Here is a 25,737-nt window from a genome sequence, read left to right on the forward strand (position 1 = left end):
GCGAACAAACGCTTCTTGTCCACAAGTAAACAGCAAATCGCTGAGGACTGTCTTCAGCCGCTGATTGCTGCTTTAATAAGTGTTGCAAGAGTGTGTGTGTGTGTGTGTGTGTGTGTGCGCGCACCTTTCTGGTAATTAAACATCGCCCAGTGCAACGCTGTGGCTCATTGATGAGTTTTTAATTATTTTTGAGCAACAATGGAGTTTTCTGCAGCCCAGAGGAGGGGCGGTATCGGGTTTCCGATACTCGGGCGCAGCGGAGGACGGAGAGTGTTCCCCGCCGCCGTTTCAAGTCTCTTGAGATTTGTTGACTCATGGGAGACCAGGAGAACATGGTCAGATCCAGCCCCGGTCAGCTTTTTGATATTGAAAATTATGACCAGCGCATAGCGCGTAGGAAGTTTTTGCTAATTTGACACTTTTGCTAGCTAAAACATTAGCAAGACGCTGACAATTGCTGTATTTTGAAGGTCAGATTAGAAAGCTGTTGTGACGTAGATCTTGATTTTGTTTTTTTTAATCGGATATTGCTAAACCCCAAAGGAGACTCCGGCGACCTCCGTCTTCCCGGAACAGGAAGTGGATCGAACTTAACAACCGGTTCAGTTTGCACGCTTCGTCCCGGCTTCGTCGCCTCTCTCTCTCAAAAACCCTCGTCCGACGCTCTCCGTCCTGCAGGGTTCTTCTCCCCCCTTCCTCCTCCTCCTCCTCCTCCTCGCTGTGAAGCAGGTTCCCACTTCCTGTGGTGAAAAAGGCCGGGGAGATGAAGGCGGCGGAGTTAGAGAGCGAGAGAGCTGGAGGAGAGGATTCATTGTGAAGGTGGAAACTTGATCGGACAGAGGAATGTGTCAGGACGGCCCCCATCTCCCTTCCCCTCCCCCCTTTCCCAGCGCCTCGCTACAACCCCCCTCGCACCCACCCACCGCCGCCCGACCTCCCCACCCTGCCCCCCTCGGCCCCTTTTATCCCGAGGAAGAGGGAGGGCCAAAGCAGCAGGCAGGGGTCAGCGCAGGGGGAGGTGTGTGTGTGTGTGTGTGTGTGTGTGTGTGCGCGAGAGCATCGGCCACTGGAAAAGAGGGGGGTGGAGAACTGGGGGGGAGGCAATGAGGGGGCAGGCATTTGTGTGTGTGTGTGTGTGTGTGTGTGTGTGTGTTGGGGGAGGGGTCGTTCTTTGTGGCAGAAAATGGCGTCTAATGATAATGAAGGCCATGCTGCTGACCACTCCACCGCCACAACTGTGTGTGTGTGTGTGTGTGTGTGTGTGAGAGCAGAGGAAATGTGGGGGGTGGGGGAGTCCATTCTCAGTCCCTCGCTTGTGTGTGTGTGTGTGTGTGTGTGTGTGTGTTTGTAAACTAGCCCTTATCTGTTGTCAGGCTTTCCTCCATCTTGAGTGGCGGCCTGCAGCTCCCAGGTTAATTTAGCATAATAATGGCTGCCGGCCATTCAGCGCTGCTCTAAAATGGTGGACCGCTGCAATCCAACCAACTATCTCCTCTTTTTTTTTTTTTTTTTTTTTTTATTCTTTTTTTCTTTTTTCCTCCCCCCACTTTCCCTCCCCTTCCCTCTAATTCCACCTCTTCCTGCCGAAGAGGAGCATATCTTTTCATCTTTTCCTCGGCGCCGTCCTCCTCGCCTTTCCCCTGCTCCGGAGGGTCGAGCCGAGCGGCGCGAGGTGTTTTTTTTTTTTTTTCTCCCTTTCCCCCCCCTCTCCTCCTCCTCCTCCTTTCCCCTCGTGTTTTTTTTTTTTTTTTTTGCATCACCGTGAAACGGCGCCTTTTGAACGTCTGTGTCAGAAGGCGAGGTGTGCAGGGACGCCGGCGGTTCCTCTGTCAGTCACCAAGCGTTAGTCACGCCGCCGTGGCTGACCTCGCAGCGTCTCGCCACCTCGCGCCTCAAAGTTATCCGCCATTAGAGATCGCCGGCGCACCTTCAACCCCCTCCTCCCGCGTCCTTCACCACTTATTTAAAAAAAAAAAAAAAAAAGTATTAACGTAACACATTGCCGGAGAGAAAATCCCCCTTCAAGGATCACCGGCGCGGGCCTCGTCGCATTTTTGAGGATTTAAGCAGGCGGAGGAATGAGCCCCCCCAAACTGTTTTTTCATGTGGGCCCTGAGTTACTGAGCTGCCATCTTTTTTTATTTTTTTTTTCCTTCTCTTTCCTTTTTCCCTCCTTCCCAGTTTATTTGCATGTGTGACTGAACAAATAAGCCGCCGGAGCCCAGAGTGAAACCCTCGCCGAGACCGGTGTGACCAGGACGCACCGCTGGCTTGGTTTTTTTTTTTTTTTTTTTAACCCTTTACTGCTCGCCGTCCTGCTCTAATTGCATCCACCCCTTCCCCCGCGGGGAGGGGCTCGTGACGTAGAAAGAAGAAGAGGAGGAGGAGGAGGGGAAAAAAAAAAAAAAGAAAAAGAAATTCCCTCAGCGGGGATCAGGGCTGGGCGATACTTGCTATACTGGCGGCATCGCTAATCTGACCTCAATACATAAATTAAGAATTTTAAAAATGTTTTTAAACTGTAATTCTGCTGTCATTTTTTTATTTTTATTTTTTAGTATTATTTTTATTTTTCCTCCAAGGTTGATCAGTCCTGAATTCGTGAAATTTTTCTTTCGTTCTTCTGATTTTTTTTTTTTTTTTTTTTTTTTCTCCACGTATATAGCACTTTATGCTAGGTAGCATTCACTAAATGGGGATCCAGTGTCTCGATTTCAGGACGTGCAGATTTTTGTGGCCGGGAATCGAACCGCCGGTTGGCCCCCTCTGCCGACTGAGCCCCATGCCCAAAAAAATAAAGGGAACACTAAAATAACACATCCGACATCTGAATGAATGAAATATTCCTTTTAAATACTTGATCTTTACATAGTTGAATGTGCTGACAACAAAATGGCACAAAAAATGGTCAAATGTATGCACCCATGGAGGTCTGGACTCCAAAAGGAAGTGTAAAAACATATTAAGGGCTGATTCGACGTTGATGTCATGTCTTTAAAACAAGTTAAAATAAATCCGTGTTGCTTCATCGGCGGACGCTTCGATTTCACAAAAGTGAGATTGACTTGGATGTGTTAAGTTTGCCCTTTTATTTTTTTGAGCTGTATGTTTCTTGAAAAAGGCCTAAGCTCTCCATATATCCTTATTTTTTTTCATTATTTTTCATCATTATTTCAATGACACTTTATCTATTTTTTGCTTTATTCTTGAGCGGGGCCTCCGTGCTCGAGTCTCAAACGTGGCTTCGTACGTCGACGGACGAAGACCGAGCGGGAGATTATCGGAAGTTAATCGTCGGGTTAAAGCGACGCGTCCACTAGAGGGCAGTGCAGAGCTGACTTCCAAGCCCATGATCACAAAAACATGGCGCCGGTGATGATTGTACGACGAGGAGCGAGCTAATAAGTACAGCCGCGCTACTCAGATTACTGCCTTTAGCTACGAATTCACAAACATACGGAATTCTGCAGAAGGCGTTTTTTAACGTTGACGTCTTTAGATGACCGGCTGTGGCCGTAACCTGATGGAACAACTAGAAGGAAAAGACGATCATTGCCCGATCGGTAATAATCCGACGAAATCTCCGATGAGTGGGTCACACCTGACGCAGATGTGGATGGGGGGAAAAAAAAACACAACCGCCAAATATTTGCCTTTTCTTTCGCTCTGGCTCGGGATCAGCGTTCGCCGCGGGATCTCCATTTTTTTTACTCTCGCTGCTGTTTCCATCAGCGCAACCTTTTTTTTTTTTTTTTTATTAAATTTCCATCGGGCCTCAAATTCTTCAGGTTCTCGCTCAACTAACACGTGCGCAAAGCCGTCGTCCACCCCGTCAGCGATGATGAAGGTCAGGCGCCGGCGGACTGGATCCCCTCTGCCGAGGAAAATCCCCGGCTCTGTCGAACAGCTGCTATTCAATGGAGGCGGGGGAGGAAATACAAAAGAAATGGAACAGCCTTTCATTTTTCCTGTCGCTGAAGTTGATTCTCAGGTGTGTGTGTGTGTGTGTGTGTGTGTGTCGCTATGAAAGAGGACAGTGTGACTTCAGACAGTTTAAATTTGTCTCAGCTTTGATGGCAGGAATAGTCCTGTGCCGGTCAGCCTGTTTTGTAACAGATAAACGGACATTAAATGCTAATCTTTATTTGCGATGGCAGTTATCCCGGCGTGCGCGCGCGGGCATGCACGCGTGCGTATATTTGTGTGTGTGTGTGTGTGTGTGTTTTCACGGCCGAGGCGGAAGAATCAGGTGGTTTACTTGCCCAGTCAGCTCACTTCTCTCCTTTGACCTTGCTTTCTCTCGCCATCGCTCACCCCCTCTCCCTTGTCTACCTCTCTCTCAGGAAGTACATCTATAAATAACCCTGGCTCTCAGCTGCCACACCCTTGTGTGTGTGTGTGTGTGTGTGTGTGTGTGTGTGTGTGTGTGTGCTGATTTTGTTTGCAGTCCATACAAAGAAGTCAGGCGCGCATCCTGGCACCTATCGACACTTGCCGACGCATGCACACAAAAATCGTGTGTGTGTGTGTGTGTGTGTGTGTGTGTGTGTGTGTGTGTGTGTGTGTGTGTGTGTGTGTGTGTGTGTGTGTGTGTGTGTGTGTGTGTGTGAGTTCAGTAGTATGACTCATCATGGCAGCAGGTGTCCCTTGCCACCCCCCTTTTATTTGTCTCCCCTCTCCAATCCAGCCTTGACATCTCCGCATCTCTGCTTCCTGTCTGTCCTTTGAGCCCGCCTTCTCTGATCTCAAAGGAATGCTTCAAACACACACACACACACACACACACACACACACGTAGAGCCCCACAGCTGGCCTGTGTGTGTGTGAATGCCAGGGTGGAAGGCCACGAGCGGACGGGGGTGAATGGGAGGCATTGAGGAGGCGGGAGGATGAGCTCATGTTTCCACCTGGACTCTCCTGCGATTCACTCGTTCATCTCCTGGTGAAACGATGAAGACGAGGCGCTGGTCGTCTTCACGTCAGGTCTGGAGTCGGAGCTAGCATCGCAATTAATCCCCCTAGTGGCCACTTGTGGAATTGCAAGCCTGGTGTCATTCGATCTTTATATTTCAATCAAAACCTACGAAATGACACAATTATTAAATCGAAACGTCCGAGCGCGGCTGTTTGAGTTGCCGTAGGCGTCCGGATTCACTGCTTGATTGCAGCGCTAGCGGTTTTTTGTTAGCACGTCGACGCCGCCCCGGACAGATTTGATTGTACTGAAATGTTTGGGGTCGTGAAAACCGACCCCGACGTGACGTGAATCTGAAAAAGATCCCCGCGGAGGGAAAAACAAAAAGCTTGTTTTTGCTCCGGCCGGATCGGCAGAAGACCAGGTGTTGGGATTCTTTCAAAAAAAAAAAACTCCCCTGATTTTATTTATTTAAAAATATTTTTTGTTATTTTCACCGACCCCGAAGCAGGAGACGATCGGCAGGCGGCGTCCGGGGTATCTCTGCACCGCGGAGGCCGGGGGAGCAGGGGGTTGCAAACTTTGCCGAAAACCACGGCGCTTCCACACCTGAACAAAAGCTTGGACCGCCAAACGCGGCAACGCACCTGGCTGACCGTTTCACGTGGAAACTCGCCAGTTGCTTGAAAAAGCCACACGAGTGTAGGGGGAAGATGAAGAAGCCTCTGATTAGTATTCAAACACTTCAAGTTACGGCGCCTGAAAAATCTGTCGACCGCCGTTTCCAATTTTTTTTTTTTTTTTTTTTTTTTTTTTTTATACATCCCCACCCCCTCCCCCCGTAAAGTACCAGAAGGATTAAGCGAAACGAGAGTAGCCGCGGTTTGCAGAGAGGAGAAGGTGCGGCGGAGACGGAGCCATGATGGAAAGACGGAGAGGAGAAGCGAGGCCATGAAGAAGTGAGGAGGAAGAGAGGCAGCCAAGTGTGTGTGTGTGTGTGTGTGTGTGTGTGTGTGTGTGTGTGTGTGCGCGGCCAGATGGCTCCAGCGTGTGGCGACCAGCCAGAGGAACAGGTGCAGGTCACATGACCAGCCGTTACCACGGAGATGGTGATTGCTCTTGGCGTGAGGATGAAAGGAGAAGGGCCCCAGGGACAGAGAGGGAGCAAGAGGGAGCGAGCGAGCAGGAGGGACGGCGGGAGAGATGGAGGCGCCGAGCGACAAAGAGAGAGAGAAACCAAGCTACATGCATACTGTAATGCAGAGGGCAGGATGGGAGATGAGACCGATGCAGCCTACGACGACGACAACACACACACACACACAACTGTTGTTGGGTTGTTCTCCAGGACGCGATGCTCCTCCTGTCCTGACCGGCCGGCCCGACGTTTCTTATTACATTACCTGGATGTTATTGTATTACCTGGGCGACGCTCCGGTTGGAAGCCACGGGGCCTCGGGAGGCCCAGAATACATTAATCCAAATAAGATCTTTACGGGCGTGAAAAATATCCCCCGACATCCCGTTCTTCAAGCATCTCCTTACCTCCGTGCTTTTACCTCCGTTTGGCTCTGCAGCCGTATGTTTAGTAGCAACGCGGATGTTTTCGTCCGTCGCTTCGCAGCTTTATTTTGAATCTTAATGAGCCTAGATAAGGGATGCCACCCCCTGCTGGTACGCGAGGTTTCAAGCTAATATTGAGGTTGGCGTGTAAAGGGAAAACTCACGTTTGATATTGGAAGCTAGCTTGGTGCCACAGCGGGAGGATTTGTCGGTGTAAACAAACCCGGCCCCGACCCCGTGACGCCTCTTAAAAGTCCAGTTTATTGACCAAAACGCAGATTAGTTACCAACAGCTGGGATCACTGCTTTGTTAATTAGCTGTTAGCTGCTAGCCCCTTTTCATTGTATTCATACAGTGCTGGTTCCCCTCTCCTCTCACAAGTCCAATTTATTGGCCGGTTCGTATAGATTAGCTGACCAACAGCTGGGAGCAGTGCTTTGTTCAAGTTAGCAGTTAGCAGCTAGCCTAGTCTCTTTGTATTCAAGTCGACCCAGTTCCTCTCACTGCAGCTGGGATCACCGCTTTGTCAGTTAGCTGTTAGCAGCTAGCCTTCCTTCTTTGGATTCATGCAGTTTTGGTTCCCCTCTCATCTCGCAGGTCTGGTTTATTGACCGGGTAGCATAGATTAGCTACCCAACAGCTGGGATCACTGCTTTGTTAATTAGCTGTTAGCAGCTAGCCCCTTTTTCTTTGCTGTAACGCTGTTCTGGTTCCCCTCTCCTCTCACAAGTCCAGTTTATTGTCCAGGTTGTGTAGACTAGCCGCAAAAAAGGTGGAAGCTATGGTTGGTTCAAGTTAGCAGCAAGCCCTTCTTTTTGTATTCATATAGTTCTAGTTCCTTTCACCACTGAGATGCATCTCAAGTCCAGTTTATTGACCAGTTAGCGTAGATTAGCCGCCCAACCGCTGGGATCACTGCTTTGCCAGTTAGCTGTAAGCAGCTAGCCCGTTTTCTTTGTTTAAATGCAGTTCTGGTTCCCCTGATCTCTTAAGTCTGGTTTATTGACCAGTTAGCAAAGATTAGCTCCCCAACAGCTGGGATCACTGCTTTTTTAGTTAGCTTTTAGCAGCTAGCCCCTTTTCTTTGTATTCATGCAGTTCCGGTTCCCTCTCCTCACGAGTTAGGTTATTGATCATTCAGCGTCGATTAGCTGCCCAACATCTGTGCTCACTGCTTGTTTGCGTTAGCTACTAGCTGCTAGCCCATTCTCTCTATATTCATGCAGTTTTAGTTCGGACTGCCCTGTTGATCAATACAGAATTCCCGACACAACTTTGTTGTCGCTGGATGGAGCTCTGCACGCCGCCTTCTCCTTTTTTTGGAGGCACTGGTTTAACAGACCCCTTCAGGGTTCCTGTTTGGTGTTTACTTTCCCCCTATGTGGCCACAGGACACAAATACTCCATGCTGTTTCCCACCTCCGCTGCCGAGCCAAACTGAAGTTTGCGCGAGCTCCGCCCCAAAGCCGGCGGAGGAGCCGCAGGACAATGGAAAGAATGCGGCGTTGCGGTGACAATGGTTCTGTGTTGTGTTTGGTTTTCTTAATTTCCTGCTGTGGAAAAGGGACTCCACAAGGGGTCGACCACAGGCCGACCCCCCCCACCCCCACCCCACCCCCCCTTTCTTCTTTTTCTTTCTCGTGTCCAGTTTTGGAGACTGGACATGAAACTCGTCGGGACGGCCACAGTTTTTCCCGACATTGTCCTCGAGCGGAGCTTTAGTCGTCTCCCATCGGCCTTTTCATCCGGCGCTCATCAGTAAACATGATATTCAAAGTTCGCCTCCGTAGCGGCGGCTTTGGCGGGAGTTGGCTACTTTTCTTCTTAAACGTATCGCCGCCGCGTCAAAATAAACATGGAATCCAGCAAACCCAGACCGGACTTGCGCCGGATCATAGTTATCGATGCATAAATGCGTACATATTTAATGTTACGGCTGCTAATGATGGGGCTCATTATAATTACAGTGTACTTCTGGGTCGGCTTATCTATAATAAATCATAATGCGAGTTATTTTATATTAATATGCATCTGCGAATTACTTAAGATTTTATCAGTGATTCATGGCGGGGCGAAGTGGCTGGGTCGCACGTCGGCAGTCCGGTTACAGCCTCGGGGTACGACGGGTTATCGCCGCCATGAGCACCGGGAAGGGATCGCAAATCTGTAAAGTTTGCGTTTTTAAGCTCCTTGTTCGCGATTTAAACGAGAAGCTACGTGTGGATCGTTAGCCGCTAACAAATTAGCGAGAAATTCTCCCCCGATTTTCGCATGTGGGGAATTACAGGGGAATATTTGGGAAAAAATATTAGAAATGAAGAGAACTGAATTTACCTGAAACAGTAAAATTCCTTGAACGCCGGCCCTTTTTTTTTTTGTTTTTTTGTAATGCTCAGGAAATTAATCTAAAATTTTCCATCGCCTGCCGTGAACGACACGCGATTTGCCTCTGCAAATATCCTGACGCGCGTCGATAGGATGTTTTTCCGTGTCACTCGTCCCGTGTGGCGGCGGCGACGGGCCGCCGGCGCGCACGGCGACGCCTCGACTCGCAGACGCTTCTCGTAAACATCCCCTAAAACGCCTGGTTTTACTTAAGCCGGGGCGACGAAAGCGGGGTAACCGAGCGCCTGGAGACGCCGTCGGTGTAAAAGAGCCAAAGCAGCCGTAGTCCTCTCCACTTCCTCCGTGCCGTGTCAGCGTGCACGCACACACACACACACACACACACACTCGCTCACTCATGGAGCCAGCTCCGCTTTCTTTCCATGCCAGAGATTAGAGGAAGCGTGGGGGCCTCTCAACCTCCTCCCCACCACCACCATCCCTCCTCCATCCCTCCATCCCTCCCCTCCGTCCCCTCCTTCCCACCCTTCCTCCCCCTCTCGCTCTTCCTCTCCAAGCCTGTATCTCTCCATCTTCCCCCCGCCCCCTCGCAGCCTTTCATCATATTAACCCCCTGTGTTCCAGAGCCCGAGGCACACTAATGATTTCTAAATGGGTAAATCAAACATGGCGACCGCCCTGGGACAGGCGGACACACACACACACACACACACGCGCGCGCTGGCTTTGTAGTCGGTGGTTTTGAAACTGCAAAAAAAAAAAAGGTTAAACAACAATCTTTCTTGTTTACTTTTCCTGAAGAGAAGATGAAGTTTTTGTTTGTTTCTTTTTTCTTCTCTTCTCGCAGCAGTAAGAAGACGGAATCCGAGGGCGGAGCGAACGCTGCTAAGAAGGATTCCAAGAGGAAGAGGCAGTCGTCCGTCAGCGACGACGTGGAGGCGAAGTCTCAGCCCGCCTCACCTGCTCCCGAGGACGAAGACGACGACGGCGTGCAGGTACGCGAGGGGGGAGGGAACGGCGAGTTTCCTGCACGTGAACGTCTCAGGAGGAGGAGGAGGAACCCCAGAACGGCCCAAAACGTCCAGGGAAGGGTTGGAGGGGGTTCGGCCGTCGAGTGTTTGTGTTGTAAACCGGCCTTGTTGACAGACCAAGCAGTCGGGCCGCGATGCCAAGTCCACATGACGCCGCATCAGCAACTCTCCATGCCCTCAATACACTCTGTGCCTGACGCTTTTTACATGTGTGCACAGTACAAATACTGCGTTTGATAGGAATGAAAGAGGAGCGGCTTCATGATGGACCATTGTCTGGAGAAACAGGTTTTTTTTTTTTTAAAGACATCTCTTTGATAACCGTGGTGACTTAAACGGCAAGGAATTAACTCCAATCATCAAGAAACTCCCCATAAATTAACATTTAAATGGCCGTGGGATTGAATTACCCTCCATCGCGCCGGCTCCGTTTTAAACGCGTCGAGTATTTCGGTGTAATTATCTGCAATGGAGCAGATACGGGGAGATATCGATGTCACAAATGCTGCTGGGTGCTGCAACACACACACACACACACACAGTGCTCAGCACACCCCGGTCTGGGTGTTGTTTGGTAGAACATGCAGCTCTGCAGTGTTCCACCTCAAACACACTATTTGTATGTGCTAATGTAATTACCCCAGGCATGTGAATCGCATAGCATCTGGCTATTAGCTGCGGCTCGTGTTGGAGCGGCGGCGGCGGAGCGACGCCTCAGCGGCGGCAGGGGCCTCCTCCGGTCCGCCCCGACATTTCCTCCCTGTCCTTATTATTTGGCAACAAATTGGCGGATGTTTTCATCAAAGTAAATATGGCTAACACGGCGTAGCATATGGAAGGGAGTAATGAATGATTAAATCCGGGTCTGCTCGGTGGACGGCCCGGTTGAATGACGGCCTTGGACGCCTTTGGCGTTTCTCCCCCTCGGTCTGCGACGACCAGTTTCTATCCACGCGGCTCCTTGTTAGCTCTTTTTAGCCTAGCCTAGCATGGATCGGAGGAGCCGCCCGAGTCGTGACAGACGTTTCCGATCCGACAGAAGCGGCGCTCCAGCCGTCAGGTGAAGAGGAAGAGGTACACGGAGGATCTGGAGTTCAGGATCTCCGACGACGACGACAGCGGAGACGACTCGCCCACGCCCAAGTCCCCGTCGCAGCAGCAGGTACGCCTCGGACGCACGAGCGAACCGCAAAGTTGCTGCGGATTTTCGTGTTTTTAAGCGTTCGCATTGTTTCAAACACCTGCCTTCGTCCTGGCGACGCCTTCAAGAAGCTCTGACGTTTGTGTTTCCAGGACGTGGCCGAGGCTGAGGGGCCCGTGGTGGAGAAGATCATGGGTGTGCGCACGGCTAAGAAACAGGTGAGACACACACACACACACACACACACACACACACACTGGCCCGAGTCATGGTTTACGTCATCTGATTAGCCGCCCCGCAGCTGGTCTAAACAGATTAAACACACACACCGCATCAGCTAGTGTGGATCTACTTTTAAGTGGAGACAGGACTTCTTATATTTCTGCGTGTGTGTGTGTGTGTGTGCGTGTGTGTGCGTGCGCACGCCAGACTTTGTTTTAGACATCTTGTTCTAAAGAAAGCTCATCTCTTAGCCAACACATGCATGCACTTATATTCAGCAGCCAACTTTCCTGTGCTAGCCAGCTGTCTGCGCGCGCGCACACACACACACACACTAACATACACACACACACACACAGCTCTATTCAGACTTGACCCCAGGCTTGGCACACAGCCAAAACCACAACGCTAGCTACGCCAGACGCCAAGCTAGCTTGTCCTCGGGCTGTGTGCGCGAGTGTGATTGATGATTCATGGCATTACAGTAGTAGTAGCATGGCGGAGGATGTGCGCGTGCGTGCATGTGTGTGTGTGTGTGTGTGTGTGTGTGTGTGTGTGCGATGCTGAATGGAAGTAGAAGGCTACACTTGAAAGAGCCACTATGTTTCCTCTTTCTCACACACACACACACACACTGTATGAATGGAAACTCACAAACCCGCTGCGTTCCAATTTGCTCACCTCTCCTCTTCACATCTTTTATAGCTTCAAATTGGGTCTTTTCTGCGCGAGCGCCGGGTAGCCGCGACACTTAACGTAACACGGGCGAAGGGAAGGTTGTAGAGCGGGGCGTCTTGTCGCCCCGGAATTCAATCGCCCCCCCAAAAAAAAGGAAAAAAAAAAAATCACTTCGACCCAAATGTTCGGCGGCGACGGTGACACGCCGCTTCTGCTCTTTGACCGTTTTAGTTATATATTTACATTGATCCCCCTCCCTTTTCTTTTTCCAGCTGGACTCGGGCGCCGAAGTGGAGGTGGAGGAGTTCTATGTGAAGTTCAAGGGATTGTGAGTGATGTGCTATTTTTTTTTTTTTTTCCCCCCTCGCCCAGTGCTTGTCTTTCACAGCATGGTTTCCTCTTTGAGGCCCGTTCCCAACGCACATTGGAGTCCATTAGTGTGAAAAGCTATCGAGCCCCGGCGGTTTTATTCCCCCCCCGGCCCCGGGTTCCTTTTTTCTATAAGGTTACGCATCGATCTTGCCGCGGATCCGCTTCTTTCGTCACGCGTCAAGTTTTGTCTCTCGTCGTGTCGCCCTCCCGTCAGTTCCTACCTCCACTGCCGGTGGGCCGACCTGGAGGAGCTGGAGAAAGACAAGCGGATACACCAGAAGGTCAAGCGGTTCAAGGCCAAGCAGCAGCTCAACAACTTTATAACCGAGGTGAGATAGGACACGATAGAACACACACACACACACACACACACTCGGCGTCCGTACATAATAATCGGTGGTCAGCTGTTAAAAATCTGTTTTTGGACGTCCTGTTCTTCTCAGATGGACGACGAGCCTTTTAACCCGGACTACGTGGAGGTGGACCGAGTCCTGGACATTTCAGAGAGCACAGATGAAAACGGCGAGGTGCTTTGAATTAATCATCCTCAAATTTATTTATTTTTTTCCTCCCGAGCCTCAGAATAAACACACAGGAACCAACCACACCTTTTCACACACTGTGTGTGTGTGTGTGTTTGCAGACGGTGACCTTATACCTGGTGAAGTGGTGCAGTCTGCCTTACGAAGACTCCACCTGGGAGCTGAAGGCCGACATCGACCAATCCAAGATCGAGGAATACGAGCGCATCGCAGCACGCACAGCCAACACTAACCGAGTGGTGAGTGTGTGTTTACACACACACGCCGTCGACACGTTAGCGTCTCCTCCAGGGGCCAGTCCTTATCGACTCTCGTGCTAGGAGCCGCTCGGGGAACGCTAGTTGTCGTGGAAACCCGAGGGCGTCCGTCACTCTGTGTTTTCCTTCTAAATCCAACCGGACGCGGCGAGCGGCCCGAACGCCGGACGTTTCGTCTCGCCGCCGAGCCGGTCCGGCAAGAGCCAATCGATAGGAGGGGGTTCCGAATGAAATACGAGGCCGTCGATGTAGATGACATTACCACCCGTCTGCGGCGCGCCGAGGCCGGCGTGTTCGTCCGGTCGGGATGTTAAAACAATAGTCTCAAGGCTAAAGCGCCGCTAACGGAGGCCGCTCGGGAGCTCATTGTGTATTTTACCGTAACTCAGCCAACACCGTGACTGATCGTTCCCATAATCGCCGATGAGGTATATTGGGGGAACACACACACACTCACACACACACACACCTTAAGCGCCGCCCCTCAAATCTACTGTGAATGTTCTGCGTTGGCAAAGCCCCCGTCTGTGGACGCTGCAGACATGTTGAATGATTCCAGTAGGCCTGTGTGTGTGTGTGTGTGTGTGTGTGTTGGCCTACTGCCTACTCCTTCCTCCTCCCAGATTTACAGCCCCCTTAACGGCTCTCCACGGGGCCACGTTCTTGTGGTCTTACACACACACACACACACAAATACACGCCCTGCTCTTGCGGCCCGTCCAAACCACGAACAGTGTGTTTAATGGTGAACAGAAGCAGCTGACTGGATGTGGTCTTTTCCATCACTCCTCTCCCACCCTCCCTCTCTCTCTCTTTCTCTTCCGTCTCGTCGGTTTAACTACCGCCTCTCCTACAGAACCGTTTTTAGCAGCGCCGCTTCATGCAGCGATGGTATTTTTAGCCGTTGGCTGCGGCGCGCGGCGGCTGTGACGGGTCCGTTCGGATCATCCCTGTGGCTCTGGACGGGGGGGGGGGGGGGGGGGGGGGGGGGGGGAGGGAGGGGTTGCAGAAATTCACCGCACACAAATTCATTCAATAAAAAGTTAACAAGCTCGCCGGCGGTCGGTTAGCGGAATTCCGTGCGATCGTTAACGCGGATATTTCCACAACTGGTAAACTATTTGCAGAAGACGAACCCCCCCCTCCCTTCCCCTCCCCTCCCTGATGTTCCCAGCGGCGAATCCTTGTTTCTCTGCAACAACAACAAAAAAAAAAAAAGATTTAGTGCACGACGAGATTCCTGTGAAACTCGTCGTGCTTGAAAATATTTCCCTGACGGAGACATGTGGAACAACCTCCGGTTATTCTGAGCCGCCGTACAGTAAATCACAGCGGGGCCGCGCGGAAAATGGCACATTTGAGAAGATCTCGCCGCCGTTCGCCGGCTCACCCCGTCATTTTGTCTCTAAAATAAGGCCGGCGAAAACCTCGGCGGCTTCCTTGACTCGCTCGTTGTTTCTTTTCTCATTTGTTTGTTCAGGATCGGCCCCCCGCAGCTGACTGGAAGAAGCTGGAGGGCTCCAGGGAATACAGGAACAGCAACGCACTCAGGGAATACCAGCTGGAAGGCCTCAACTGGCTGAGCTTCAACTGGTACAACTCGTAAGTCAACGTCCACGTCGCTCCGCTAACATCGGTGTGAGTCCTCCCCTCCCCCTCCCTCCCCCGCCGGTGATGGCACCTCATTTAATAGTCTTTAAGTGGACATTAAGGTGCCCGGCGGCGCCGTTGTGTCGTCTCTCTGGCTCCGAGCGTGATTGAAACGTCTGCTCGGACGACGTCTCCGCTAGCGTTTGTCATTCGAGCGCTGACTTTCTCCCCCCCTCCCTCTGAGAACCCTGTAGAAACGGCACCGAATTAAAGCTGTGGATTAAAATCCCAAAGAGACGATTCGACGCCGATCGATCGACGGGCCGAAACTTTTTTTTTTTTTTTTTTCGAATCGATATTTTACACTTGTAAAGATCCCGTCATGCCGAAACTGTTTGTCCGACAACGTTACGCGCTTTTAAGCGGAAATGACTTTGACGGCGTTTTGACCGTTTGGGTCGTCCGTCCCCCTCACCGAGCCGCCTCTCCCCCCCCGCAGACGTAACTGTATTTTGGCAGACGAGATGGGTCTGGGAAAGACCATCCAGTCCATTACATTCCTCTACGAGATTTACATGAAGGGCATCGAGGGGCCGTTCCTGGTCATCGCCCCGCTCTCCACCATCCCCAACTGGGAGAGGGAGTTCAGGACCTGGACCGAGCTCAACGCCGTGGTCTACCACGGCAGCCAGGCCAGCCGCAAGACCATCCAGGCCTACGAGATGTACTTCAGAGACGCACAGGTAAAGAAAAAGAACCGTCGGCCTTCCAAGTGAGCAGATCTTCCCGGATGCACCAGATTTTTTTTTTTTTTTTTTTTTTTGCAAAGCCCCGATATAGCCGGGCTCCGGGGCAGTTAGCTTCATTTTCAGTCCCAACGCTCACACCTGCTCAAACACCTGCTCACTCCCGGCTCCTAAATTCGCCACGTGCCTTCTCCCCGTCTGCTCCACCTGGACTGAAACTTGAATCCAAAAAAAAAAAAAAAAAAAAAAAAAAGAAGTAAAGGGGGTCGCCGTGAGCCGAATCTGGATACGTCTCGCCGGAGAAGCTCCGCAAAAGGAGAACGGGCTAAGACGAGTTACGAAATCAGATGCCGCCGCAGCCGCGGCTCCTCTGCTGCATAAGCTCTTTAAAATCTTCTGGCTGTAATCCACACACTGTAAGCTCTTATTCTACAATGCATCTAACATCTCTTAGTGTGACCTTCTGGCCACCGCAAGTCTGTGTGGAAAATAAGCTCTGGTAGCGCCGTCCTTGCTTGGCTGTGTGTTCCTAATCCGGGCTGAGGTAATCCTCAAGGTCACCGTGAAGGAGAACCATGTTGTGTGTTTTTTTTTTTTTTTTTTCTTTCTCCCCGAACCAAGAGCCACACACACACACACACACACACTCACGTGGAGCTCCTCGCTCCTGCGCCGTGTTTCCCGCTTGTTCGCTCAACACGAAATGACTCTAATAAAAAGGATGCTACGCTAGTTTGTTGAAGTGTTTCCATTGATAGCGACCGCTAGCAAGCTAGCACGTCAGTTGACCGCGAACCCCCCGCAACTTTATCTTAAGCCCCTTCTTCCAGGCTTGGCTTCACAAATTTATGAAGCGGCTCGAAACGAAAGTCTGAATGAGTCCTCGGTTCGGGGTCGGTGACAGATACTTTAATTATCCTCGTCGACCTTCATTCCTCACTCTGGTTCCTCGCCCTCAGGGTAAGATAATAAAGGGAGCATATCGATTCCACGCTGTGATAACGACCTTTGAGATGATTCTGGCGGACTGTCCGGAGCTCCGCAGCGTGCCGTGGCGCTGCGTGGTGATAGATGAGGCCCACCGCTTGAAGAACAGGAACTGTAAACTACTGGAAGGACTCAAAATGATGGACATGGTGAGCGGCCGCGTGGAGATCTTTCCCCCCGCCGGTTCGGATCCCACCCGCAGCTAGAAGATCTCAATCATCTCCTCTTTCTTCATTCCTCAGGAGCACAAAGTCCTGCTGACGGGAACTCCTCTCCAGAACACGGTGGAGGAGCTTTTCAGTCTGCTCCACTTTCTGGAGCCGGAGAGGTTCCCGTCCGAGCAGACGTTCATGACTGAGTTTGGAGACCTCAAGACTGAAGAACAGGTAGATGATGCGCAGAAACACAACGGGGTTGCGGTCCTATTCAGCGTCCTCTCACACACACACACACACACACACATGCGATCACGTTCCAACGTGTTACACCCTCGTTGTGCCTCAGGTTCAAAAGCTGCAGGGAATTCTGAAGCCCATGATGCTGAGGAGACTGAAGGAGGATGTGGAGAAGAACCTCGCTCCCAAGGAGGAGACCATCATCGAGGTAGGGCTGCGTTCAGACCCGCCGGCCGCCGCCACCGAGAGGAGCCAATAACCGACCGCTTCGACCGTGTCCCCGGCAGGTGGAGCTCACCAACATCCAGAAGAAATACTATCGAGCCATTCTGGAGAAGAACTTCTCCTTCTTGTCCAAAGGAGGTGCCGGAGGAGGTGGCGGGGGAGGATCCAGTGTCCCCAACCTCCTCAACACCATGATGGAGCTGAGGAAATGCTGTAACCACCCCTACCTCATAAATGGTGATGAAACCGGCTCCACGTGTCCGACGAAAAAGACGTTTTTTTTCCTCCGAGGATTTTCTCTCTTAAGTGTGTTTTTATAATGCAGGAGCTGAAGAGAAGATCATCGAGGAGTTCAGGGACTCCCACAGCGGCGGCGCCGAGATGCCCGACATGGCCCTCCAGGCCATGATCCAGGCCGCCGGCAAGCTGGTGCTCATCGACAAGCTGCTTCCCAAACTGAAGGCCGGAGGCCACCGGGTGCTGGTGTTCAGTCAGATGGTCCGCTGCCTGGACATCCTGGAGGATTACCTCATCCAGAAGCGGTGAGAGTGTGTTTCCACAGAGCCAACGGTCACTCGTATCGGGTGGAAACCTAAAAAAAAATAACTTTCACGCTTCCCGTGTGCGTGTGCGTGTGTGTGGCCAGATACCCCTACGAGCGCATCGACGGACGAGTCCGCGGCAACCTGCGACAGGCGGCCATAGATCGCTTCTCCAGACCGGACTCGGACCGCTTTGTCTTCCTGCTGTGCACGAGAGCGGGCGGCCTCGGCATCAACCTGACCGCGGCCGACACCTGCATCATCTTCGACTCGGACTGGAACCCTCAGAACGACCTGCAGGTACGAGGCCTCCCGGGGCGCCTCGGAGCCCAAGAACCGGAGAAAATAGCCTTAAAATGACAAGCGGCGCACGGATGGTGGAACTTGTGGAAATCAGCGATTTCTCACCTGGATCCTCCCGCAGGCCCAGGCGAGGTGTCACCGCATCGGCCAGTCCAAGGCGGTGAAGATCTACCGTCTGATCACCAGGAACAGCTACGAGCGGGAGATGTTCGACAAGGCCAGCTTGAAGCTGGGACTTGACAAGGCCGTCCTGCAGAGCATGAGCGGGCGCGAGAACGCCAACAGCGGGGTGAGGAGACCCATCAAGTCCACACCCGCTTCCTCTCCGCACGACCATCTCCTGGGGTAGAACTATGATTTCATTTGTTTTTGTCCCGATTCAGGTTCAGCAGTTGTCTAAGAAGGAGATCGAGGACCTCCTGAGGAAAGGCGCGTACGGCGCTCTGATGGAGGAAGAGGACGAAGGTTCCAAGTTCTGCGAGGAGGACATCGACCAGATCCTGCAGAGGAGAACCCACACCATCACCATCGAGTCCGAGGGCAAGGGCTCCACCTTCGCCAAGGTAGCTAGAAGGACGTAGAAGCCAAAACGGACGTGCTTCGGAGGGGAAACGGCGGCGCAGACTCACCCGGCGCTCTTCTGTCTGCAGGCCAGCTTTGTCGCCACGGGCAACAGAACAGACATTTCACTGGAGGACCCGGACTTCTGGCAGAAATGGGCCAAGAAGGCCGAGCTGGACCTGGACGCCATCAACGGACGGGTAAGACACACACACACACACACACACACACACCGTCCTGAACCACAGCGGGAAGTGGATGGAGTGAAGTGCTAGCAGGACGCTGTTAGCCATATTAGCCCTCAGGGAGCTAATCGCTAATGCGGATGTCTCCCTCCCGCCCTTGAGAGGTTCCTCTCTCCTCGCTAGCAGCGCTGACATCTGACACAAACACATCAGCTCTGCCGAGGACGGTCTCCCCTTCTTCCCCGGCGGCGCCTCGGGGAGTGCAGCGCGAGCGGGCCTCGACGCCTCCTCGCCGTTCCCGGTCAGGCGGCGCGGCGTGATTGATTGGGGACCGGAATGGCTGGCGCTGGCTGAGATCCTGCCAATCTGCTACCTAGACCTGCTGACGCCGCGGAGTCGAAGGTTGTCGAGGGCGACGGCGGCGGCCCGGCTGCTCCGAGGCGCTCGGTGACAGACTCAGACGGTCGTCCGGGGCCCGAGGGACGGGAGCCGAGCGGCGCATGATTACCGTCGGGAAACCGGGAAGGGGACTTTTTTTTTTTTTTTTAAATAATAATAACTCAGTCACTTCTTTCGGCCAGCAGGGTTTTTCACAGCTCAGCAGCCCACGTGACACACGCCAATCCAAACGGCGTCCGCACACACCTGCAAAACCGCCGGACGTGTTTATATAAAAGTACCAAGATGCGCCGGAGGGAGGGGAGGGGAGGGGAGGGAAGGGCGTCTGCGTCCGCCGGGCGAAAAACGAGACGCGGGAAAGGCGAGCCGAGCGGCGGGAGAATAAGAGATTAATATTGACAGTTGGGAATCTCCTTCTCTTCCTTAATTACCCATGTTTCCTCGCACTGGTGTGTGTGCGCGAGTGTGTTTGAGCGGGCGAGAGAGAGGGAGAGAACGATAGAGTAAGCTGCTTAGCTCCACTTAACAGAGCGCAGATGCCTGGAGGGTACAGAGATATCACTTAGGGTAGCGCTCGCGCAGGAAACACAAGCTTCGGGCCGCCGGTGTCGTACACACACTCGTACGCTCGGCTAACCGCGCATATACACCCTCCACTTCACCGTCTTCATTTTTTATTATTTTTTTCAATTCAACCCCCCTTTTTTGGTGTTGTTTATGTACTCGCGTCCCCTCTGATTCGGCTCGTCTCTGCCCACCCACCCCTTTTTTTTTTTTTTTTTTTTTTGGAGAGCCCTCCACTGGAACACTTAATCCAGCCCTACGAGTGTGTTGAATCTAGGCTCCGCTCGGGCCGCCGGCCCCCCCGAACCCCAGCCCGTCCCTTGGGATTTCTTATTGTGTGATGTTAAAATGGAAATGACTGCGGCACTCTGTGATAATTGTGCAGCTAACTACTGCCCTGTTCACGCATATTGATGTGATTGTAAGGGGGAGGGTTGGGGTGATGGGGGGTGGGGGGGAGAGAATTAAATTAATTGAACAAAAATGTAATTCATTAGACAACATAATTAATGCCGGTTTATGTCTGAGCTGGGTCTGCAATTTTCTCAGCATCAGGAGCGAAACAAGGGGCCAAATATCCAATTAATCAGATTTGGTGCAGAAGACGCCGCGCGTTAAAGCGAGGGGGTAGGCGGGGGGGGGGGGCTCGTCGCCGCCGCCGCCGACGACCAGAAATTCTACAATTAGCCCACTTGTGCAAAGCAGAAGGTGCGTTGCATGGCGGAGATTTTCGGGCCATCTGTTATTGAAACGGCGGAGGGAGAGCCCGGCGACGTCCACCTGCACGGACGGACGCCGACGCTCCGGATCTTTGCAGGGACGACCATGAAGGGAAGGTTCGACTTGGATCCCGACCTCCCCTACGATTGGACGGTTGGCAGTGGGTTTTTAGCTACGCTAAACACCGAAAGTGCTCCGAGTGTAGTTTTTGTTAACTCCGTTGACTTTTTTGGATCCGGCATCCATCCCTAACCTGGTAGCGGATGTGCGTGTGTTTTCATTTTCTTCTTTGGTTGGTTATTAGCGCCTTGCGCGGCAGCTTTGACGTTTTTATTTAGCTTCCGATGCTAGATTCAGTTTTTTTCCCAAATCAGATTTACAACTGATTTACAACTCCGTGCTCGAGTAAAAATAAGCCGATTATCTTTTTCTTTTTTTTTTTTCCTCCCCCCCCCCCCCCCAACCTGTAATCCAGAACACCTTGGTGATCGACACGCCGCGAGTGAGGAAGCAGACGCGTCACTACAGCAGCGTCAAGGAGGAGGAGATGCTGGAGTTCTCGGAGCTGGAGAGCGACGAGGACGAGCCCACCAAGCCCTCGTCCAAGCCGCGGCGGCCGCAAGACAAGGCGCAGGGCTACCCCCGGTCCGAGTGCTTCCGCGTGGAGAAGAACCTGCTGGTCTACGGGTCGGTATCCAGAAACCCCCACATTTGCACTCCACAATCCAGAAGATGGCGTTTAAAAAACACACGTGTGCGTGAACTCCCCGGAGCGTCTCCATGTTGTCCATCAATTCTTTTATTTTTAAAAGTCAACCCTTTCAGCTGATCGATTTGAGGGGATTAATTGGTAAATGAAAGACTTGAGTTGGTGGATCTAGCAGCCGTCCGTCGGGATCGACAGAATCACGGGGTTTTGTTATGATCCGATATCGATTATCGGACGATTTTCGATTAAATTGGACCTGCGATCAATGTCGGCTGATCAATAACCCTTGCATCGGGAGTCACAGTGGAGGAGTTATACAATATTAGTCTGATAATTCATTAAATGGATGTTGTGGCGTTCTCATGGCAGCTGGGATTTCAAAATAAAAGCACCTATCGGTGTTTAATCGATCATTTAATCAACGATTTCACGCGCACGAAAGATAACAACGGCGGTATATCCTCATCTTTTTTTGTTTCATAAACAACAGCAGTTTAAATGAATAGAAAGAGCGTTAAAAAAAAAAATGAGGGTGGAAAAAAAAAATATAAAAAATAAAAACGTCCGTCAATTTCCCCCCGATTCGTGCGGTCGCGCAACAACACCCCGGCACGTTGGAAGTCCCAGATAGGACGGCGGTGTATCGCAGACGCAGGCAAATTGACACACTTCCTGCAGATAGTGATTATGGAGCGAGCCCGTCCATTTTCACGGCTGACTTGGCGTGACAGCGTGCGCCGAGGAAGAACAGTGGTGCTAGTGAGATGTCAGCGTTGTTATTGTTACAGTCTAGTCTTGTGGCCCGAGGCTGTAGGACACAAAAACACACTGTCTGACCGGCCTCGTCCACTCCGCTCGCCGCTCTGTTGTCTTTTCCCATCATCCATCTCAGTCGTTCCCCTCCTCCTCCTCCTCCTCCTCCTCGCCGCTTGTCCACCATTTTCCCCCCTTTTCTGAAAAATCATCCAGAGTGAGGCCGGATCACATGGTTCAGTGGACATTGGGGAAGCGGCGGCGGCGGCGGAGAGATTTTTAGTCCTGGAACAAGACAGTCTGAGAGGGGGAAAGTGTCCGCCACATCAGCCTTTAGGGCGGCTCAGGTCTCCGGAGGTGGCCGTGATCCATGAAAATGCACACACACACACACACACACACACACACACACACAGTTTGGATGGCACTAGCTGGGCTGCCAGAAGCAGTGAAGTCAACAAACTGGTGAAATGTATGTGTGTGTGTGTGTGTGTGTTTGCCTAAGAGTGTTTGCTTTTTCAAACCTATAAGATCAGGGTCCAGGTAGCCCATGATGTTTGTTTCCGCGAGCTCTCTGAATTTTTTCCGGAAAACACGACAAGATTGCGCCGCCACTTGTTGATTTAGAAATAGCTAAACATGCGCGGCGTAGCGGTTAGCGTTCCTCCCACCGTCCAAAAAGGCTCCCAGGAGACCCTGACTTGCCCCTCAGTATTTGGTCCTGTGATTGGTCGAGGGTGAACCCTGCCTCTCACCCATCTCTGCTGTGATTGGCTGCAGCCACCCAGGCTACACGGTCTGTCAAATGAATGAATTGATCCGAATCGGGACGTAAAACCACATCTCGTCAGGAACGGAACGCGAGGCGCGCAAGTAGTTTGTTCCTCTCATTAGAAGTTTAATCACATTGCTTTGACCTCCTTCCTTTTCCTTAAATCTATGGGCGCGCTGAGTTGTTGGGTGCATTATTCCTCATTTTTCGTAATTTCCTGGTCACTTGTAGGTAATTTCCTGTTAATTTTCAAGTAATTTTCCCCCCTTAATAACTGGCAATTTTGAGTTTTCTTGTCGGAGGGTGGTTATTTTTATAAAAAAAAAAAAAAAAAATGGTTTTGTCCCCGATATGAGTAATTGGTCATTTAGGAGCTGCGCTTTCCTGGGAGATGTATCCTCCTTGATTTTATTAGGGCTGGTAATTGAAGTTACTCTTTATTTATTATCTCTTTTCAAATTTGTATCCCAGTTGGGGTCGGTGGACCGACATCCTGACTCACGGACGCTTCAAGCGTCCCCTGAAGGAGGTCGACGTGGAGACCATCTGCAGGGCCCTGCTGGCCTACTGCCTGTTGCATTACCGCGGCGACGAGAACATCAAGAGCTTCATCTGGGACCTGATCACCCCGAGCGAGGACGGCACGACCAAGACGCTGACCAACCACTCCGGTACCTCCGTCCTCCTTCAAATACGCCGTGTGAACATTCGTTTCCCCCCCCAAAACAAACCCGACTCGGCGTCAGGTGAAAATATTAGCGGCGTCCCGTGTTGCTACGTTACTCCGCTAATGCCCCCCCTCTTCTCTCGGCAGGTCTTTCTACCCCGGTGCCTCGAGGCAGGAAGGGCAAGAAGGGGAAATCCCCCGCCCCCCCTCCGCAGACTCCCAGGGCTGATTGGCTGGCCAGCTGTAATCCTGACCACCTCCTGCAAGAGGATAGCTACAAGAGACACCTGAAACACCACTGTAACAAGTAGGTTCTCTCACACACACACACACACACACACCAGGAGACGCATGGGGGGGGTCACTCATCTGCTGGGGTTTGAAAACACACCTATGTGAGGAGACGTTTGATATTAGCATTTTGACGCCACTCAGACTCACAATGGAACTTTGCTATACTTAAATAGCCCCCACCTTCACACACACACACACACACACACACACCGGGAGACACATGAAGGGGGGGTCACTCATCTGCTGGGGTTTGGAAGCACACCTATGTGAGGAGACGTTTAAATTAGCATTTCACTTAGATTCACAATCTTAGCTCCACAATCCCCCCCCCCCCCCCCTCACACACACACACACACACACACACCTTCCCTGCATGGTCATCTCTCCTATTGTCACCGAAATGCTTCCTTGCCTCCCCCTCAGATTCAATTCCAAGATTTTATTTTTTTCCCCTTCTTGAGGGGCGAAGTGTGTGTGTGTGTGTGCGTGTGTGTGTGTCTGGCTGTTCGCCAGGCCAGGTGCTAGGCAGGCAGACCTGTTGGAAGTGGGTGAAAGACACATACAATCACACACACATGCACACACACACACACACACATATACACACACACACACACTTGGGGGTGATTATGTGGTGCCATCTGCTAGGCTGGAGCACAGCGTTGTGTGGCTAATCAGGCCTGGCACATTGATGGATGAGCACAGAGAGCCTGCCAACAAACACACACACACACACACACACACACTGCTTACTTGTGATGCCATTGATGCATGCACACACACACACACACACTCACACACTCTGCAGAATGATTTGCAAATGACTTCCTTTATACCCCCCTTCTCTTCGGTCTCCAAACTTTTTGTTCCCTCCTTTTTCCAGCCTAGCCCTCTGTCCACCCAATTCTTCCTCTCCTCTCCGCCCCTCCCACTCACTACACACACACACACACACACACACACACACTCGACCTCCGCTCCTAACAACGTTATTGGCATTAAATCCTGGTGACCAATCTGGGGACAAATGTTTACAGTCAGGCCGATCTGTCTGGATCGCAGCGATTCCAGTGTCACAAGATCAAGTCTGACCCTTCGGCATGACTGGACTGATTCATTTCTCCGGGGAAGGAGGGGGTTCGGGGGGGCGAAAACATCTGTCCCTGCATTTATTTCTCCGCCAAAGGACGTTGTTTATTTCCACATACAACAATATCCCATTTAAACGTTTTTTTTTTTTTTTTTTTAAAGAAGTTGTTCAAGAAATGAACATCTGTCATAGTAAACAGCCACGCCTGCAGAATCCTTCTGCTTCGCATCTGATTATGTTGACGTTTAAGCGACTAAATAACCCCGCCGTGTGTCCGCCAGGGTGCTGCTGCGGGTGCGGATGCTGTACTACCTGAGGCAGGAGGTCGTCGGCGACCAGGCCGAGCGCATCCTGGAAGGAGCCGACTCCAGGTCAGTAGAAGACTTCCCCTTTTCGTGTCCTCGCAGCGAGACGTTCTTTTTTTTTTTTTTTTTAAAAGAAAAGGGAAAAAAAAAAGAGTTTTTCTTGTTCGCCCGGCCGCGTTCCTGGAAGGAGAATCCTGGAAAACCGCTGACTCGCGCGGTAATTTTCTAGAAAGCCACTTAAACGTCTTCCCGCCAGAACAAAATGATTGACCTCTGAAGAGCCGGCGGCGGTTGCCGAGGACGCCGACGCTCCTTTGTTTTGAAACATCTGATTCACGTTAGCGACACATCCTATTCTCCTTTTTGGCTCCGTATTTTAACACTTTTTATAAACCGACAAAGTCTCTCTCCTGTCGCTGCCGGGCCTTTTTCTTTTCGCAATAATGAAAGAAAAAAATCTTTTTCTCGCGGTGAGCTGAGAGCTCTGACCCCCAACCCTCCAAATAAATAAAAAAAATTTTTTTTTTTTTTTTTTAAACGCTTTCCTGAAAGGACCCCTCCGCGCTTTGGCTGCATCATGAAAGCGAGCCGCGAAATGGATATTTATGACGGCATCATGAATTATTACGCGGGTGTATTTTGGTCCCTCCTAATGGCCTCTTTGGCAGGGTCTGCTCCGGCTCTGACGGATGCAACGCCGACGCTTCCCCCACCCCTCCGCTAGATTATCGGGGGCAAATTAGATTCCCGTTGCCGTTTTTTTTTTGACCCATTTAAGCGTTTCCGACGCGCTCCTGCTTAGCGCTTGTCATCCGCCGGCGTTCCCTCCCTCCCTCCCTCCCTCCCTCCCTCCCCCCGTCCA

The 25,737-nt window shown here is 51.6% G+C and overlaps 1 protein-coding gene across 3 annotated transcripts in view; it reads left to right on the plus strand.

Moving 5' to 3' along the window:
• Window positions 1–25,737, plus strand: part of chd7 (chromodomain helicase DNA binding protein 7) — a 70,859-nt gene that overhangs the window by 30,961 nt on the left and 14,161 nt on the right. For 2 of the 3 annotated variants that reach the window (XM_086172655.1, XM_086172656.1), the window contains exons 5-26: window positions 9,673–9,820; window positions 10,896–11,018; window positions 11,150–11,215; window positions 12,170–12,225; window positions 12,484–12,598; window positions 12,713–12,796; window positions 12,913–13,050; window positions 14,549–14,670; window positions 15,158–15,401; window positions 16,364–16,540; window positions 16,634–16,777; window positions 16,896–16,994; window positions 17,074–17,248; window positions 17,337–17,553; window positions 17,658–17,853; window positions 17,978–18,145; window positions 18,240–18,419; window positions 18,507–18,617; window positions 20,761–20,972; window positions 22,991–23,190; window positions 23,334–23,493; window positions 24,852–24,941. In XM_086172655.1, the coding sequence (XP_086028781.1) occupies window positions 9,673–9,820; window positions 10,896–11,018; window positions 11,150–11,215; window positions 12,170–12,225; window positions 12,484–12,598; window positions 12,713–12,796; window positions 12,913–13,050; window positions 14,549–14,670; window positions 15,158–15,401; window positions 16,364–16,540; window positions 16,634–16,777; window positions 16,896–16,994; window positions 17,074–17,248; window positions 17,337–17,553; window positions 17,658–17,853; window positions 17,978–18,145; window positions 18,240–18,419; window positions 18,507–18,617; window positions 20,761–20,972; window positions 22,991–23,190; window positions 23,334–23,493; window positions 24,852–24,941 (3,225 nt within the window). The remainder of the gene's footprint in view (window positions 1–9,672; window positions 9,821–10,895; window positions 11,019–11,149; window positions 11,216–12,169; window positions 12,226–12,483; window positions 12,599–12,712; window positions 12,797–12,912; window positions 13,051–14,548; window positions 14,671–15,157; window positions 15,402–16,363; window positions 16,541–16,633; window positions 16,778–16,895; window positions 16,995–17,073; window positions 17,249–17,336; window positions 17,554–17,657; window positions 17,854–17,977; window positions 18,146–18,239; window positions 18,420–18,506; window positions 18,618–20,760; window positions 20,973–22,990; window positions 23,191–23,333; window positions 23,494–24,851; window positions 24,942–25,737) is intronic. The other variant, XM_086172657.1, reaches the window with a different exon arrangement.

The sequence above is a fragment of the Fistularia commersonii genome, chromosome 25, assembly GCF_037954325.1.
Source record: "Fistularia commersonii isolate RoL2024-O1a breed Wild chromosome 25, RoL_Fcom_v1.0, whole genome shotgun sequence".
In the NCBI taxonomy this organism is placed as follows: Eukaryota; Metazoa; Chordata; class Actinopteri; order Syngnathiformes; family Fistulariidae; genus Fistularia; species Fistularia commersonii.